The sequence below is a fragment of the Culex pipiens genome, chromosome 3 (genome assembly GCF_016801865.2).
Source record: "Culex pipiens pallens isolate TS chromosome 3, TS_CPP_V2, whole genome shotgun sequence".
Lineage (NCBI taxonomy): Eukaryota > Metazoa > Arthropoda > Insecta > Diptera > Culicidae > Culex > Culex pipiens.
Window position 1 is genome coordinate 182,857,678 of NC_068939.1, and position 18,778 is coordinate 182,876,455.

An 18,778-nucleotide genomic window follows, 5' to 3' on the forward strand; every position below is an offset into this window, starting at 1 on the left:
CAACCATATTATGTTATGTTTTCAATGCTTTTACTAAAAATATATTTTTTGAAGATGTAGTAAGTTTCAAAGTAAAAATATGTACTCAAAATTGTTCACAAAATACCGTTTTTTCCGAAAATACTAAAATTTTCATAATTTGCCATATGATCAACGAAGCGAAATTTTATATGTTTTTTTACTTATTAAGGTTTTTTATGTAAAATACTAAACTTTTCACAAAATACCGTATTTTTTCGAAAATACTCAAATTTTCATTATTTACAAAATGGGTTTCAAACGAATTGAAATTGTGTATGCATTTTCAATTTGTTAGAGTTTTTTTTCTTTTGGAAAACACTAAAATTTTTACAAATTACCGTGTTTTTTCGCAAATACTCAAATTTGTAAGGCTTGCAAAATGAGTTTCAAACGAATTGGAATTGTGAATGCTTTTTCAATTTATTAGAATTTTTTTTGGAAAACTCTAAAATTTTCTCAACGGTATTTTTTCCAAATTACTCAATTTTTTAAAATATGCAAAATTGTTTATGCTTTTTCACTTTATTAGAAGTTTGGACAATACTGCTTTTTTCAAAAAATACAGTATTTTTTTCGGAAATACTTAAATTTTCAATTATGCGATATGGGTATCAAACAGAGCGAAATTTTGCATGCTTCATACATACATTCAAATTGGGTATGCTTAACACATAAATTTGCGTCATTTGAATTTTTTTTTGCGAATTTAAAAAATTTGAGTGCTTTTAAAAAAATACGGTATTTTGAGAAAATTTTAGTCTTTTACAAAAAAAACTCCAATAAAGTGAAAAAGCAAACCACATTTCGCTTCGTTTATTACCCATATTGCAAAAATTGAAAATTTGAGAATTTTCGGAAAGTACGGTATTTTGTGAAAAACTAAATATTTTACAAAAAAAAAGCTTAAATAAAGTGACAAAGCATACCAAATTTTGCTTCGGTTGATACCCGTATTGCACATTATGAAAATTTGAGTGTTTTCGAAAAAATACGATATTTTGGGAATATTTTAGTATTTTCAAAAAAACTTTTAATTTGAAAAAGCAAACCAAAATATGCTATTTTGTGAACAATGTTGATTACATATTTTACTTTGAAACTAACAAGACTTTTAAAAAAAAAATCTTTGGGAAAATTTAACATAATATGGTTGAATTTAGTCGATTTTAGTAAGATTTTAAAAATGAGTTATCGTCCATTAACATTTTCCCCCAAAAGACCGAAAGCCAACCAAACCTAACCTCAAAATTATGAAGATTCGAATCGTAGCGCTTTTGCTCCTTAAACAAAGATGTAAGGTAATACATTTTCCACAAGAATCAAACCCATGAAATTAGAAGTAAAGGGAGCTTATCAGTACATTTTTTCAATAAAATTCAAATTCCTTTGAATTATAATGGGTTAATGTTGACCGAGCTACGCTTATAATAACACAGAGAACAGTTTTCGGCTTTTTGAGCGTTCTCAAACGTTTTTTTTTCTTCTGAAAATGGACGAATTTGGAGTTTTATTATGTTTCAAGCTTTATTTCGGTTATATTGCAGCATAATTAAAAGATAAAAAAATGTTTTTTTTTTGTTTAACTTGAAAAAGATTCCTGATATTATCTATTGAAAGACAATCATTAACGGCAAAAAAAATACCATAAAAAACGTATAATCCAATCACAGCAGTGAAGAAGACACAGTGACAACAAAAGTAAACATGTGCACCAAACTCAGCAAACCTACCCCACCCCACGGTAGCTAGAGGTTTCAACCCACCGAATAACCACCGCGCGTGAACTACCCCCCAAATCCAACACACAGTAGTAAACAACACCACCCCCGACATAACAGCAAAATAATAGCATCCGAACCAGACAAATGTACGCCAGGGTGGTGCCAACGAAAGAGAACCAAAGCTTTAGTGTGGCCTGCAATGACTGGTCGGGGTTGGTTGTTAAGGGCAGCACCAGAGGAGGAGAAAGAAACGGACGGCGGCGAAGAAGCAAATCGAGAACAACAGAGAGGACGACGACGCCGGTGCTGGTGGATGCAAAATTTAATTTAATACCGAACAAAGCACCGCGAGCAACGAGTACGGCCAGAAACAGCTGGATCAGCAGCAGAAGGAGTCGAGGAATAACGATGAGGAACTTCATCGGAATGCTTTTGGGATTACTTACAATATCAGGTAATTTGAGAATGCTTTTGTCTTTTGGAATACGGGCAGGGGGTGGTCCTCTGGGGACATAACAGGGAAAGGGAGGGGGGGGGCAAAACAGATCCACCTCTCATTTCTCTTGGAAGGTGAGCACGGTGTGCTAGAATATGATTGTATAAGCTAAAAATTAAAAAAACGTAATTTTTCCAGAAATTTGACGAATAAAAAATCATTTATCTGAAAAATTCAACATCAAAGTAAGCAACTTCTGACTCACCGCAAATTAAACCCAAAAGCACGTAGACAATTCGTGGCGTAATTTCGGAGGGCACAGCACATCGAAGGTGAGCGTCACACAGAGACACAGCGAACCCTCATAAGTCCCCCAGCTTGCGATCTGCACGCAGGGTTTACCTGGAAATTCGGAGCACAATAAAAGGGGTTTTCCGAGGTCTGTTCCATTAAAACCACGAGGCAGGGAAAAGTCAGTGGAAAGGGCAAAGGGGAATGACGAATCCGATGCCTCCGTCTTGTGCCTCCTTTTGCAAGGCTCTACGAGAGTCAAAAGTCCCGGTGGAATTGAAATTGGAAGACTAATTTGTTAGCTGATAGCACGCTCTCGAAAGCCACCGTCGAGACGCGGTAGCTTTCAAGTGGATGCGGAACACGTGGGACGATTGCGACGCCGGCTTCAAGTGGGATTATTGGAGGAGAGAGGGTTTCTTCCGGTGGTGGTGGAGGAAGGAGTGGGGTGGATTAATCTTTGATCGTGTGATGGAAGTATCAGGTTCAATTGTGGAACGCAATAGTTTGGGATGTGAATTTGAACATTTCCCTTTGTTGTTTTTTTTTTGTGATTGAAAGTGAAAAAGAATGCAATTAAATAATTAAAAATACGTTTCTGAGAATAAAGTTAAAGAAAATATAAAAAAATCACGAGTTTAATGTAACAATGGTACGAATTGAAAAACCAAGAAAATATAGTATATTTCACGATTCCAAATAGGTTACATATTTGTGTTTTAATAACTCACCCAAAGCAAAAATGCATGTTTTGCCTACCTCTTTGATAAATGGACTCTAAAATAAATTTAAAAAGACCTTCCTTATCGATTAGCCATAAGTGTTAAAAACTTGGACCACCCACCCAAAAGTTTTCAGCAGCAGAATGTCAATTATACTTTCATCTTTATCGTTCGGACTTAAAAGTAATTTTTCCAAAAGAGCTCTCATTATTTGAAAGCTTTTACTTTCATCAAATATTTGTTGATAATGTATCTAGTTAAAAGTATGAGGACTCACAATTTTTCACAAAACACTTATTGTTCATTGCTTGAAATATCACAGCACGAAATTATGTACAGATTTTTACTGTATTAAATTTTGCGGTATTCGCCGCCCGAAGATTTCAGCGACGTCATTAATATCGCCAGCACAGGGCCACCACCCCTTTTTTAACAATTTACGAATTCTGATAATGTGAGTGTTTATTAATAAAATAATAATTATTTTTTTAAAGAATAATTTATAATGTAGATAACATCTGTTAAAAAATTCCGGCGTTTAATACTCATAAATCAAATTATTAGTAAAATGTTAGATACAGTGAAAATCAATATCGAATTTGACTTCGCAAATAATGATTTTTTTAAAACATTTTCCTAAATGACGATATTTTGTTAAACAAAAATCTAACCCTTAAAGATCTAAAACATTTTTGATAATTAATGTCGTGTCTTTGGCAAAGTTATTAGATATGATTAGGACTTTTCAGACAAAAAAATAATTGAAAGTAAAAAAAGATTTTTTTATTTAATTATTTACCACAAAAAGTTGAATTCCAAAAATACATATTAAGATTTTAAAAGTTTATTGATATAATTTACAGTATGGCCCATAAAAAAATGCGACATGTGCATGTTTTCACAGCAAAATCGTTCCATACTAAAATATATTTAACAAACTGATTTAGTTATGTATTATGGTGTTAGTTTAGTATGTTTTGAAGATATTTTTGTGACAGTTTTTTGCAGTTCACCAAAATTTGGTATTGGTGGGCTACAATAATGGATGTATTTTTGGTACAAAATTTACCTTAATTTCGTACATTATATCTTAAAAACGAAACTGTTTAAAATATCCAACCCTGTGCCAAAAGCATCGTACGAAGTCCCTCTTAAATACGCCCAATCGGAAAAGTTCATAAATTTTGAAAGAATTAGTCATTCTAGAGAAAAATGCAATTTGGGTCATCATCTTGAGTGATTCGGTCTAAATAAATAAATAACTTAAAACCTATCTCGATGGCTCTAAAGAGTACCCAACGGCTCTATACTGTTAAAAGTCATATCAGGGCATCTGTTAGAGTCAATTACCATACAAGCATTATTTTTTCCCTTGAATCATTGTAGAAATTGAAGCATTTTCAGAATCGGGATATTTTTAAAAAGTTCACTGTTTTAGTAGAACTGGTTAATAGAATGCGAAAAAATCGATGAAATTAATTGTTACACGTCTCAAAAACAGTAACCTTGAAGGCTGTTTACTTCTAAATCCATACAAAAATTCACAAGTGGCTCTACAGATCGACCAACAAAGAAAAGTAATTTTTCCTTTATATGGCCTGGGCTGGGAGCAAATTGGAGAATTTTAAGTTTAAATGAGCTGTGACATTTTTTAAAGCTAAGGAAAAGGTTTTCAATGTATTATTTGTTTGTTTGGATCCTATTTAACATGTACACATGCTACATACATCGTAAATAGTCAAAATAGGCCCGATTTCCACCTAATAACAATGTCGCATTTTTTATGGGCCATACAAGACCAAAAAAGATTTTTTTTTGCCCAAGAATTTGAGATAGTGCAAAATCCTGAACTGGAGATATGAATTACATAAAAAAAAGTTTTTTTGAAAAATCAAAAACAAATATCGTGAGACAATTTTTTTGCGAAATGTTAAACAAAATTTGCAATCAAAAATGACTCAACAAACTTTTCGAAGAGTGCACCGTTTTCAAAATACAAGTGGGTCGAGGATTGATTGAAAAAAAAATGTTGGAAAATACTCAAAACCGTCATCAGGGCATTGGGTCTGGGGGGTGAGATTGGGTCATATAAATTTCAGCATTTTTGTATGACCCGTATTTAAAAAAATCTAAACTGAGTGCATTTAATTCTTTCCTTTTAAATTTTATCCTCAAAATTCCAAATTATTTTTATTGAAAAGAGCAGAAAATTTTACACAAATTTCAATTTTCAAAATTGTCAATCATTCCAAAAGTTTCCGAGTTATTGCTAGTTGAAAAAAGGGTCTATTAGATAACACGGAAAAAATCTATTTTTTCACAAAATTCAAAGTTTCTAAGGCTGTATTAAGGCTGGATGCCATTCTGAAAAGCAAATTCAAAACAAGAAAATTGTAGCAATTTTTATCAGCATTAAGCAAACAATTTTTTTATTGGCAAGTTTGCAAAATGAACATTTTTTGTCAAATATCTCTCTAAATTGCCTGAATTTTGAAAACGGTACACTTTATCAAAACTGTGTCTAAATCTTATTTTCAAATTTAGGAATTTCATAAAAAAAAAGATTTGGATTTTTTTGTCCCTGATTTTAAGGGCCAATTGTGAAGGGGATGCGAAACAAACTGAAAAAAATGTTTGCGAAGACTTTTATTTATTTTATTTTTTTTTTCAATTTTAGGACCACCGATCTAAAAACGTAAAAAATATTTTCATGAATTAATTGAGATTTTGCTAATTTGTAATAGCAGCATAAGGCAGTTACACATATTTTAAAAGTTTAAATGGACCAAAGTCAAAAGGAGGCAAAAAAAATACAAAAAATGAAAATTAAAATTACATTTCATTTTACACTAGCTCATAAACTTGATTTGTTAAAAATGATAATAAACACAGGGGAAAGCATTTTAAAATGTTTAAAGTTGATTACACTCACAATTCCGTTAAAATTTTAAAGTGTTTTGAAAACATATTTTTTTGCCCCCAAGAGGACCGATTTTGAAGGGGCGACATAAACTTTGAAAAATATTTGCAACAGCCTTACTTATTTTCAAAATATCTGAGAATTAACAATAAAATCTAAAGAAACTTTGAAAATCATTTCATCATCAATAAACGGCCTAACTGTAATGATATATTAAGCGTTTTGGGATACTTACAGGGTTGAAATTTGAAACGAAGTTGAATTTATAGCTGTCGGTCACTATTGCTAGTACCAACCACTACACGGAAAGAAGGTTTATCGTGAATCTTACTAATTTTCGGTTAAAAACCCTAAAAAAATTGGTTGTTTTTCCAACCACGATTTTTTTTAGCTGGAAATCCTAAAAAAAATTCCTGGATTTGACAGCTGGATCCAGGTCCTAAAAATGATAAATCTAGCTAAATTTTTAGTAAATTTTACTAATTTGCAAGCTGGAAAAATGCTGTCAGTCTCAAAAGCTGTATGTTTTGAGAAGGTCTGTTAGCTATTTTAGCTAGATTTTATGGTATTCTTGCGCGTTTTCTAGTTAGTCCAGCAATTTTTTTTACTGTTTCAACCATTTTCTTTGGAATAATTTTCAAAATTTTCCATTAATGCCACCACAGCGGAAACCTTTTACCCAGCCTCTTGGCTGGTATAGCTAGCTTTTTTGCTGTTTTTGCATGAATTTTGGTTAGTCTTACTAGTTTTTTTAGCAAGATTTCAAAAAAAAATCATTTTTGCCCAAAAAGCTGACAATTTTGACAATTTTGACAATTTTGACAATTTTGACAATTTTGACAATTTTGACAATTTTGACAATTTTGACAATTTTGACAATTTTGACAATTTTGACAATTTTGACAATTTTGACAATTTTGACAATTTTGACAATTTTGACAATTTTGACAATTTTGACAATTTTGACAATTTTGACAATTTTGACAATTTTGACAATTTTGACAATTTTGACAATTTTGACAATTTTGACAATTTTGACAATTTTGACAATTTTGACAATTTTGACAATTTTGACAATTTTGACAATTTTGACAATTTTGACAATTTTGACAATTTTGACAATTTTGACAATTTTGACAATTTTGACAATTTTGACAATTTTGACAATTTTGACAATTTTGACAATTTTGACAATTTTGACAATTTTGACAATTTTGACAATTTTGACAATTTTGACAATTTTGACAATTTTGACAATTTTGACAATTTTGACAATTTTGACAATTTTGACAATTTTGACAATTTTGACAATTTTGACAATTTTGACAATTTTGACAATTTTGACAATTTTGACAATTTTGACAATTTTGACAATTTTGACAATTTTGACAATTTTGACAATTTTGACAATTTTGACAATTTTGACAATTTTGACAATTTTGACAATTTTGACAATTTTGACAATTTTGACAATTTTGACAATTTTGACAATTTTGACAATTTTGACAATTTTGACAATTTTGACAATTTTGACAATTTTGACAATTTTGACAATTTTGACAATTTTGACAATTTTGACAATTTTGACAATTTTGACAATTTTGACAATTTTGACAATTTTGACAATTTTGACAATTTTGACAATTTTAACAATTTTGACAATTTTGACAATTTTGACAATTTTGACAATTTTGACAATTTTGACAATTTTGACAATTTTGACAATTTTGACAATTTTGACAATTTTGACAATTTTGACAATTTTGACAATTTTGACAATTTTGACAATTTTGACAATTTTGACAATTTTGACAATTTTGACAATTTTGACAATTTTGACAATTTTGACAATTTTGACAATTTTGACAATTTTGACAATTTTGACAATTTTGACAATTTTGACAATTTTGACAATTTTGACAATTTTGACAATTTTGAGGAATATTACCACAATAACATACATAACATAAATAACATAAATATCATCATCAGGTAAGGTAGTTTGTAAATAATCATTGTGTGATTGATGTTTATTGGGGTAAGGAATCATCTCTCGAGTTTTTTTTTAAGAAATGAGATTCTGGGAACTTGTTAAGGAAGAACCATAGTGATAATTTTAAAAAAAAATCCAGACTTACTCGTTGATTTTTTGTCGCCCGGGTGGCCGATCCTAGCTCAACATCGTAAAGTGCCCTCGGAGTAGTAAAACTCGCCATACAATGTCACCAGATTGTTAGCCCGATTCCACCTGTTTTTGCCAGTTGCCAAACAAACCCATTGTTTTTTCTGAAATTATCAAAATTATGATTAGAATTTTAAAAAACTTTTAACCCTTTTCAACAGTACTTTCTTACAGCCTTCCATGTATTTAAATGGAGCGAAAGAGAACATTATCACGACCTAGAACTGGACACCGTAGAAATGCTGGAACTTTAAGCTCTGCCGGTCGAAAAAGATGCGACGGGTTTCGGTAAACACGTCCAACCGGTGGTGTTGCTAAGGGCGCCGATAGAGGAAAGCTGGTTGGCCCGAATGGACCATGGATGTTCCGTGCGATCTTTTCGAAGCGTCGTGCGTCGATTCGTTCCCGACAGTTGCAACTTTGGTGGCTGTTAAATTTACTTACATTACAGTCGTAAATGACAACAATCACTGCAAAACACTTTACAGAATCACTTAATTTCACTTCGCGTCACAGCACCTCACTGTTTAATTCTTTTTGCGTTAATTTATAAAACATACAACCACTCAGGATTCAAGGCAAACATGAACTGACAAGCGAATCCGTGAGCTGTCATTTCTACCTAATTTGTCCTTAAAATTTAGATAAAATTTAGCTAAAATAGGAGCTCTTTTAGCAAAAATTTTACTGTCAGTGGAATGCAGGCAGTCAGTTGCTGTCAGCAGAATAGCAATCGGTGTTCCTAAATTTCAACAACAATGGGTCCTGAATTTTTACTAAATAATTAGCTGGTACAACTAAAAAAGTTGTGTTTTAGCCAAAAACGAGCCAGCTAATTGCGATTGTTAAATTCACGATGGAACTCCTTTCCGTGTAGTGTCTTCCTTTTAATCTACAAGGACTTCGCCGCCCTGGGCTCCTAAGTGTATGAAGGTATGGCACGGAGCGACGGCGCCGAAAACCCCATATTTACACAAAGAATTTTAGAGCGCCCGCTGCGGGATTCAAACCAGCGACTTCTGGACTCACCCAGTGTCAATTAGTCAATTTTTTCACCAAAATTGTCAAAAATTCAAAACATGCCTAATAATGATCTGATGACCACGCGTTTCCTTTGAACGAATGAATGCCTCAATTTTGACAATTTTGACAATTTTGACAATTTTGACAATTTTGACAATTTTGACAATTTTGACAATTTTGACAATTTTGACAATTTTGACAATTTTGACAATTTTGACAATTTTGACAATTTTGACAATTTTGACAATTTTGACAATTTTGACAATTTTGACAATTTTGACAATTTTGACAATTTTGACAATTTTGACAATTTTGACAATTTTGACAATTTTGACAATTTTGACAATTTTGACAATTTTGACAATTTTGACAATTTTGACAATTTTGACAATTTTGACAATTTTGACAATTTTGACAATTTTGACAATTTTGACAATTTTGACAATTTTGACAATTTTGACAATTTTGACAATTTTGACAATTTTGACAATTTTGACAATTTTGACAATTTTGACAATTTTGACAATTTTGACAATTTTGACAATTTTGACAATTTTGACAATTTTGACAATTTTGACAATTTTGACAATTTTGACAATTTTGACAATTTTGACAATTTTGACAATTTTGACAATTTTGACAATTTTGACAATTTTGACAATTTTGACAATTTTGACAATTTTGACAATTTTGACAATTTTGACAATTTTGACAATTTTGACAATTTTGACAATTTTGACAATTTTGACAATTTTGACAATTTTGACAATTTTGACAATTTTGACAATTTTGACAATTTTGACAATTTTGACAATTTTAACAATTTTGACAATTTTGACAATTTTGACAATTTTGACAATTTTGACAATTTTGACAATTTTGACAATTTTGACAATTTTGACAATTTTGACAATTTTGACAATTTTGACAATTTTGACAATTTTGACAATTTTGACAATTTTGACAATTTTGACAATTTTGACAATTTTGACAATTTTGACAATTTTGACAATTTTGACAATTTTGACAATTTTGACAATTTTGACAATTTTGACAATTTTGAGGAATATTACCACAATAACATACATAACATAAATAACATAAATATCATCATCAGGTAAGGTAGTTTGTAAATAATCATTGTGTGATTGATGTTTGTTGGGGTAAGGAATCATTTCTCGAGTTTTTTTTTATGAAATGAGATTCTGGGAACTTGTTAAGGAAGAACCATAGTGATAATTTAAAAAAAAAATCCAGACTTACTCGTTGATTTTTTGTCGCCCGGGTGGCCGATCCTAGCTCAACATCGTAAAGTGCCCTCGGAGTAGTAAAACTCGCCATACAATGTCACCAGATTGTTAGCCCGATTCCACCTGTTTTTGCCAGTTGCCAAACAAACCCATTGTTTTTTCTGAAATTATCAAAATTATGATTAGAATTTTAAAAAACTTTTAACCCTTTTCAACAGTACTTTCTTACAGCCTTCCATGTATTTAAATGGAGCGAAAGAGAACATTATCACGACCTAGAACTGGACACCGTAGAAATGCTGGAACTTTAAGCTCTGCCGGTCGAAAAAGATGCGACGGGTTTCGGTAAACACGTCCAACCGGTGGTGTTGCTAAGGGCGCCGATAGAGGAAAGCTGGTTGGCCCGAATGGACCATGGATGTTCCGTGCGATCTTTTCGAAGCGTCGTGCGTCGATTCGTTCCCGACAGTTGCAACTTTGGTGGCTGTTAAATTTACTTACATTACAGTCGTAAATGACAACAATCACTGCAAAACACTTTACAGAATCACTTAATTTCACTTCGCGTCACAGCACCTCACTGTTTAATTCTTTTTGCGTTAATTTATAAAACATACAACCACTCAGGATTCAAGGCAAACATGAACTGACAAGCGAATCCGTGAGCTGTCATTTCTACCTAATTTGTCCTTAAAATTTAGATAAAATTTAGCTAAAATAGGAGCTCTTTTAGCAAAAATTTTACTGTCAGTGGAATGCAGGCAGTCAGTTGCTGTCAGCAGAATAGCAATCGGTGTTCCTAAATTTCAACAACAATGGGTCCTGAATTTTTACTAAATAATTAGCTGGTACAACTAAAAAAGTTGTGTTTTAGCCAAAAACGAGCCAGCTAATTGCGATTGTTAAATTCACGATGGAACTCCTTTCCGTGTAGTGTCTTCCTTTTAATCTACAAGGACTTCGCCGCCCTGGGCTCCTAAGTGTATGAAGGTATGGCACGGAGCGACGGCGCCGAAAACCCCATATTTACACAAAGAATTTTAGAGCGCCCGCTGCGGGATTCAAACCAGCGACTTCTGGACTCACCCAGTGTCAATTAGTCAATTTTTTCACCAAAATTGTCAAAAATTCAAAACATGCCTAATAATGATCTGATGACCACGCGTTTCCTTTGAACGAATGAATGCCTCATCACTTCAGAGGAGACGCATGGTACATTACTGGTTTTTTTTAATGTTCCAAATATGGTAAGCTATGGGGTGCCTTATTTTTTAAGACCTTTTCGAATAAAACCCTAGATTTGTACTAAAATTTAATTCGTCTTTCGACAGGATAAAATTTAATTATTACACGTGTAAGTGAACTCCTACCGTCGTCATCACAACATTGTCAACATCTCTCTCAAGTGTCTCACATACTCCCACTAGATGCTGGTGACGATTATGGTGATGGTTATGGGTGTGTGACGATATTGTTACGTGGAAGTATCTTCCTGAAATCCTGTCTGCTGTGCGCTGTAGTCACAATTTATGCAGCCCTCGGCAGATTCCCACCATAATATCTGCTCGGCTACCCAATTATGGGTAATATTCGCCCAAACACGTATGAAACCGGAGGGTAATTTGGCAATTTGATTTCACTTTTTAAATAAAGTGTTTAAAATTTATTATTAGGCGAATAATTGCTTGTAATTTGGTGATTTACCCCTTTATTCTCACATGTGGGAATTACGATAAAAAAAAACTTTAATGCACTCGTGCTAAACGAGTTATCAACCACACACTCCCACTTTTCCAAGCAAAATCAGTGGAGGTAGGATTGGGCGAAGTCTCTTTATGACACCTTTGATGCAGCATAACTCTCATTCGGGCGCGAGTTTGTTCTTCGCTGCTTCGTGGTCGTCGCCATAAAGGTAGCGCAGGTAGAAAAGCGTGCTGTGAAACGATATTTGAAGATGGCACTAGGAGATTGGCACTTCTATTGCGCTCTGGGTGCGAAAGTTTTGCAACTTTTTCTTGGCCTGCCCTCCCTTAAGAGGGTGATGGTAGATGATGGGATTTAACGAGCTGCGCTCCTCCACCTCGCGCTTGATGAAATGCTCTGATTGGCTTCATTATATAATTTACGACCGCGCCGTGGTCGAGCGTTTTTGATGGGCGCCGCACAACTTTGTGGCACTCTCTAGAAAAACTATGTTGCAAGTTTTATGTTGAAGAGAGGAGAAAAAAGGAAATTTCTGCTCCTTTCTATGAAAATAAGTTATTTTGAGACGATTTTTGTTTGATACAGTCCTTCGGATAATGACCTTGGCAAAATTTCACTTCGGATAATCGAGCTTTAGTATGACCATTAAACTAAGGTGATTTAGAATTTTTAAATCCAAGATGGCGACCAAAATGGCGGTGATGTAATATTGAAAAAATGCATTTTTCAATTTAATACGCAACCAACCATTCAAATTTGACTGAATTGGGGTCATAGAACTCAAATTTTATGTTAAAAACAAGAAAATAAAAAATCGTCTGTTGTGTGATATCTTGTGACAACGACCATTTTAGTCGAAAATGAGTTAATGATGACGTTTTGTTATACTTAACAAACACTATAAGATGCTTTAATCCGATTTTGGAAATTCGCTTCCGTTTCCCGGCTATCGCAAAACACACTTGTGACATGGACCATTTTATCATCAAAATGATCGTGCACACTTGTGACACGTCATACATGTTATTGGAAAATGTGGAATTTTTTCTAATTTTTCAAAAATTTGTGTTGATACTTATTTTTTTAAAGCAATTCCATCTTTTGTTTTTAAAAATATACTGATAAAGTCGATTAAACCATTGATTTGAGATTATTTTTGTTTGTAAGGTAATTCTGTGCACACTTGTGACACGTAGTACAATTTTACATTCAAAACACACTTGTGACACGTGCTTTTCAGATTTTTGTTTACATAATTTACTGTATCCTATATCTTTTAACTGGTGTTACCAAATTAATTCAAACTTGGAGCGTTTGTTTAGCGATAGTATACGAACCGATTGCTTCAAAAAGTTTGACTCCATCATTCATTGTTTTGAAATTATTTACCATCAAACTTTAAAAATCGATTTTCTCGAAAAGTACTAAACGGTCGTTGTCACAAGATAGCACACAACAGACGAAATTACGAAAAAAAAATATCCGAATCCCCATACAAACCTTCGGAAAATCGAACTTCGGATAATTGAAACTTCGGATAATCGGAGTCGTACCTCGGTTTAGCACCGCATATGGGGGATGCAAAACCGAGGCGTGCATAACTGAAGCACAGAGCTTATGGGATTTTGGCTATATGGGAGACATTGGCTATAATCGTATGAAAAATCATGCAAAAATCAAAAAAATATAGTGTTTTGGAATCGGGATGATGTCAGCTATCCATTAAAATTATTATTTCATGAAAATTTTCACAAAAAACGTATTTTCCTGTATTTTGAAAATGCATTTTTTTTTTCTCTAAAGAAACCAAAAAAAGTATATTGTTATTGCAAATAAAAGCAAAGCAATCCACTTTAACGACCCCCGGGTCTTTTGTGGTCTCTGTTTTGTGGTCTAGTTTCTGCTCATTTCTAGGCGTCCGAAGGTTATGTGTGGTGAGTCACTCAAAACCTCTTTTACGCTAATGGACCGACGTTTTACTTCCCCATCCGATAGAAGGATTGTTATTGCAATATGGGTATCAAATGATCAGATTTTTTTTCATACATTTCGAATGTTAAATCATTTTTTTGAAAATGCTCAAAATTTTTACAAAACTACGTTTTTTCGAAAAAAATATTACTCAAAATTTCAGTTGTTACAATATGGGTATCAAACGATTTTGATTTTTTTTTATACATTTCGAATAAAACAAATTTTTTTTTTTAAATACTTTAAAAAAATCAAAAAACAACGTATTTTTGAAAAAATACTCAAAATTTCAGTTTTAACAATATGGGTATAAAACGATCAGGATTTTTCATACATTTCGAATGTAGTAACAAAATTTTTTGGAAATTCTCAAAATTTTCACAAAACTACGTATTTTCGAAAAAATACGCAAAATTTCCTGATCGTTCGATATTTTGAGATTTTTTTCGAAAAATCGTAGATTTGTGAAAATTTTGAGTATTTTCAAAATATGTTGTTATCACATTCGAAATGTATGAAAAAATACCGATCGTTTGATACCCATATTGTAAAAAACTGAAAATTGGAGTATTTTTTCGAAAATTCATAGTTTTGAGAAAATTTTGAGTATTACAAAAAAATTGTTATTACATTCGAAATGTATGAAAAAGTCCTGATCGTTTGATACCCATATTGTAAACACAGAAATTTTGAGCATTTTTTTTTTAAATACACAAAATTTCTTGATCGTTTGATACCCAACCAGAAATTTTTAGATTTTTTTCGAAAAATCGTAGATTTGTGAAAATTTTGAGTGTTTTCAAAATATGTTGTTGTAACATTCGAAATGTATAAAAAAAATCCTAATCGTTCGATACCCATATTGTAAAAAATGAATTTTGAGTATTTTTTCGAAAATACGTAATTTTGTGAAAATTTTGAGTGATTTCAAAAAAAATATTTTACATTCGAAATGTATGAAAAAATTTCAATCATTTAATACCCATATTGCAATAACAATAATTTTGAGTATTTTTTGAGAAACATTGTATTTCCAAAATACAGGAAAAATACGTATTTTTGTGAAAATTTTCATGAAATAATAATTTTAATGGATAGCTGACATCATCCCGATTCCAAAACACTATAAGATTTTAATGTTTGCATGATTTTTCATGCGAATAAAGCCAATGTCTCCCATATAGCCAAAATCCAATAAGCTCTGTGCTTCAGTTAAGCACTGGACCGTGCTTAACCGAGGCAGCTGAACGAATCAAAACCGGGGCAGTGTAAATCCGAGGCGTGCAAAACCGGGGCTAGACTGTATCGCCGGGTCCGGTGGTTTAGTGGTTAGCGTGGTAGCCTCCAAACCCCAGTATGGCCTGGGTTCAATCCCAGACGGACCCGGTGGCATTTTTCGAGACGAGATTTGCCTGACCACGCCTTCTATCGGATGGGGAAGTAAACGTCGGTCCATTAGCGTAAAAGAGGTTTTGAGTGACTCACCACACATAACCTTCGGACGCCTAGAAATGAGCAGAAACTTGCAACAGAGACCACAAAAGACCCGGGGGTCGTTAAAGTGGATTGCTTTGCTTTTTGACAAAGGACTTTGTCTTAAAGCTCTATCTGCGGTGTCAATGCAAAATTTTTCGAAAATGTAGCGTTACCGTCGCATGCCCTCGGCGTGACATTCTGTTTCTGTTGCGTGGATGCCGTGAAAACTATTTAAGCTAAAAGTTAGCCTCTGGAGGATTTAGTGTCCATCAGACTTTCATCAAAGAAGGACCTTACGTTGGGAATTTTAATGCTCACACACACACGCACACGTTGAAAGAAACAGGTGGTGCATAAACTTGAGGGAGGTCCAAGAAGATATTGACGGTTGCCAGAACGGTCACCGGAATACCGAAATGATTTTGAACAAATTGGTAGGATATCGGCCACACCCGGAGTGGCCAGTGCCCTGGGGAAGGTTCTACCGGGAGGACATTTACGGAACCATGCAAATTGGGGCAATATGGGTATTAAAATTCATGGTTTTTGATACTGGTGATTAAAATGGCCATTTTGACACGATTGGCCACACCCGGAGTGGCCATGGCCCTGAGGGAAGGTTCTACCGGGGGGACATTTATCGAACCATACGACTTGGGACAATATGGGTATCAAAATTCATGGTTTTTGATACTGGTGATTAAAATGGCCATTTTGACAGGATTGGCCACACTCGGAGTGGCCATGGCCCTGAGGGAAGGTTCTACCGGGAGGACATTTATCGAACCATACGACTTGGGGCAATATGGGTATCAAAATTCATGGTTTTTGATACTGGTGATGAAAATGGCCATTTTGACAGGATTGGCTACACCCGGAGTGGCCATGGCCCTGAGGGAAGGATCTACCGGGGGGACATTTATCGAACCATACGACTTGGGACAATATGGGTATCAAAATTCATGGTTTTTGATACTGGTGATTAAAATGGCCATTTTGACAGGATTGGCCACACCCGGAGTGGCCATGGCCCTGAGGGAAGGTTCTACCGGGGGGACATTTATCGAACCATACGACTTGGGACAATATGGGTATTAAAATTCATGGTTTTTGATACTGGTGATTAAAATGGCCATTTTGACAGGATTGGCCACACTCGGAGTGGCCATGGCCCTGAGGGAAGGTTCTACCGGGGGGACATTTATCGAACCATACGACTTGGGACAATATGGGTATCAAAATTCATGGTTTTTGATACTGGTGATTAAAATGGCCATTTTGACAGGATTGGCCACACTCGGAGTGGCCATGGCCCTGAGGGAAGGTTCTACCGGGGGGACATTTATCGAACCATACGACTTTGGGCAATATGGGTATCAAAATTCATGGTTTTTGATACTGGTGATGAAAATGGCCATTTTGACAGGATTGGCCACACCCGGAGTGGCCATGGCCCTGAGGGAAGGTTCTACCGGGGGGACATTTATCGAACCATACGACTTGGGGCAATATGGGTATCAAAATTCATGGTTTTTGATACTGGTGATGAAAATGGCCATTTTGACAGGATTGGCCACATCCGGAGTGGCCATGGCCCTGAGGGAAGGTTCTACCGGGGGGACATTTATCGAACCATACGACTTGAGACAATATGGGTAGTAAAATTCATGGTTTTTGATACTGGTGATGAAAATGGCCATTTTGACAGGATTGGCCACACCCGGAGTGGCCATGGGCCTGAGGGAAGGTTCTACCGGGGGGACATTTATCGAACCATACGAATGGGAAAATATGGGTATCAAAATTCATGGTAGAATGGCCATTTTGACAGGTTTGGCCACACTCGGAATGGCCATGGCCCTGAGGGAAGGTTCTACCGGGGGGGACATTTATCGAACCATAAGACTTGGGGCAATATGGGTATCAAAATTCATGGTTTTTGGTACCGTCCCAAGTCGTATGGTTCGATAAATGTCCCCGGTAGAACCTTCCCCAGGGCCATAGTCACTTCGGTTGAGGCCAATCCTGCCAAAATGTCCATTTTCATTACCAGTATCAATATGGTTCGATAAATATCCCCCCGGTAAAACCTTCCCTCAGGGCAATTGAATAAATTGATTACTCCTTTATTTGACCTCTTAGCCAAATGGTGTCTTCGGAAGAGTTGTTGTACTTGATAAGGGCTATCTTTTGAAGATATTGACATACAGGGTGACGACCTTCCAGGGTGTCAACCAAAAACTAACTCTGTTGGATGACGTTGTAGGGCTTTGGTGTATTGCGCAAAGTTGTAGAGGAGAAAATTTCATGAAAGTTTGTCAAAGGCGCCAAATTTGTAGCTCTTAATCTACTACGTCATTTTTGCAAAAATGGTAAAAAAGCACTTTTTTGTGATAACTTAAAATGTTAGCAATTTAGCGGCCTACTATGTTCTGAAGAGTTGTTTTTGACATAAAATTACACATCTTTGCCCAAGACAGCAAAATGTTTTGAGCCTTTATTGAGGAGTTATAACCATTTGTAAGTGATTTTGAGCATATTTTCAAGTTGCAATGTTTTCGAAATGGCGAATTTTGGCGCAAAACCGAACAATGCACATGAAAGTACACACTTTCAACTACATTTTCTGAAAATATCTCCGTGTCTATCGGTGTCGATTTAGAGATACAGTGGACTCTCTCGTTGTCGATCTTCTCGATATCAATATTACTCCAGCTGTTAATAAATTGTTCAGTCCCTCCAAATAGATTGCTTTGATTTTTTGTTCTATAATTTCATAACTCCTGCTCTCGACGGTCCCTTCAATATCGACAACGAGAGAGTCCACTGTATCTCAATTTGAATTTAACGGTTTTTATTAATCAATATATTTATAATTTTTAAGCGGAATCTTATTGAAACGTGGTAATAATCAGTAAATTGAAAGGGTAAATTGATCGATTTTAATATTGCTTATTGCGAGATAAAATCACGTTTCTCCTTCGCTGTGATTGACTGAAGATTATTGCCGCCTTATAAAAATCAGCAAGTTGAACTGAAATTCTGGTTGATTTGGCTGTCA

At 34.4% G+C, this 18,778-nt stretch overlaps 1 protein-coding gene across 1 annotated transcript in view; it reads left to right on the forward strand.

Moving 5' to 3' along the window:
• Positions 1 to 1,659: 1,659 nt before the first annotated feature.
• Positions 1,660 to 18,778, forward strand: part of LOC120420638 (uncharacterized) — a 31,610-nt gene continuing 14,491 nt past the window's right edge. Inside the window, exon 1 of the mRNA XM_039583716.2 lies at positions 1,660 to 2,196. Within this exon, the coding sequence (XP_039439650.1) occupies positions 1,887 to 2,196 (310 nt within the window). The 5' untranslated portion in view covers positions 1,660 to 1,886. The remainder of the gene's footprint in view (positions 2,197 to 18,778) is intronic.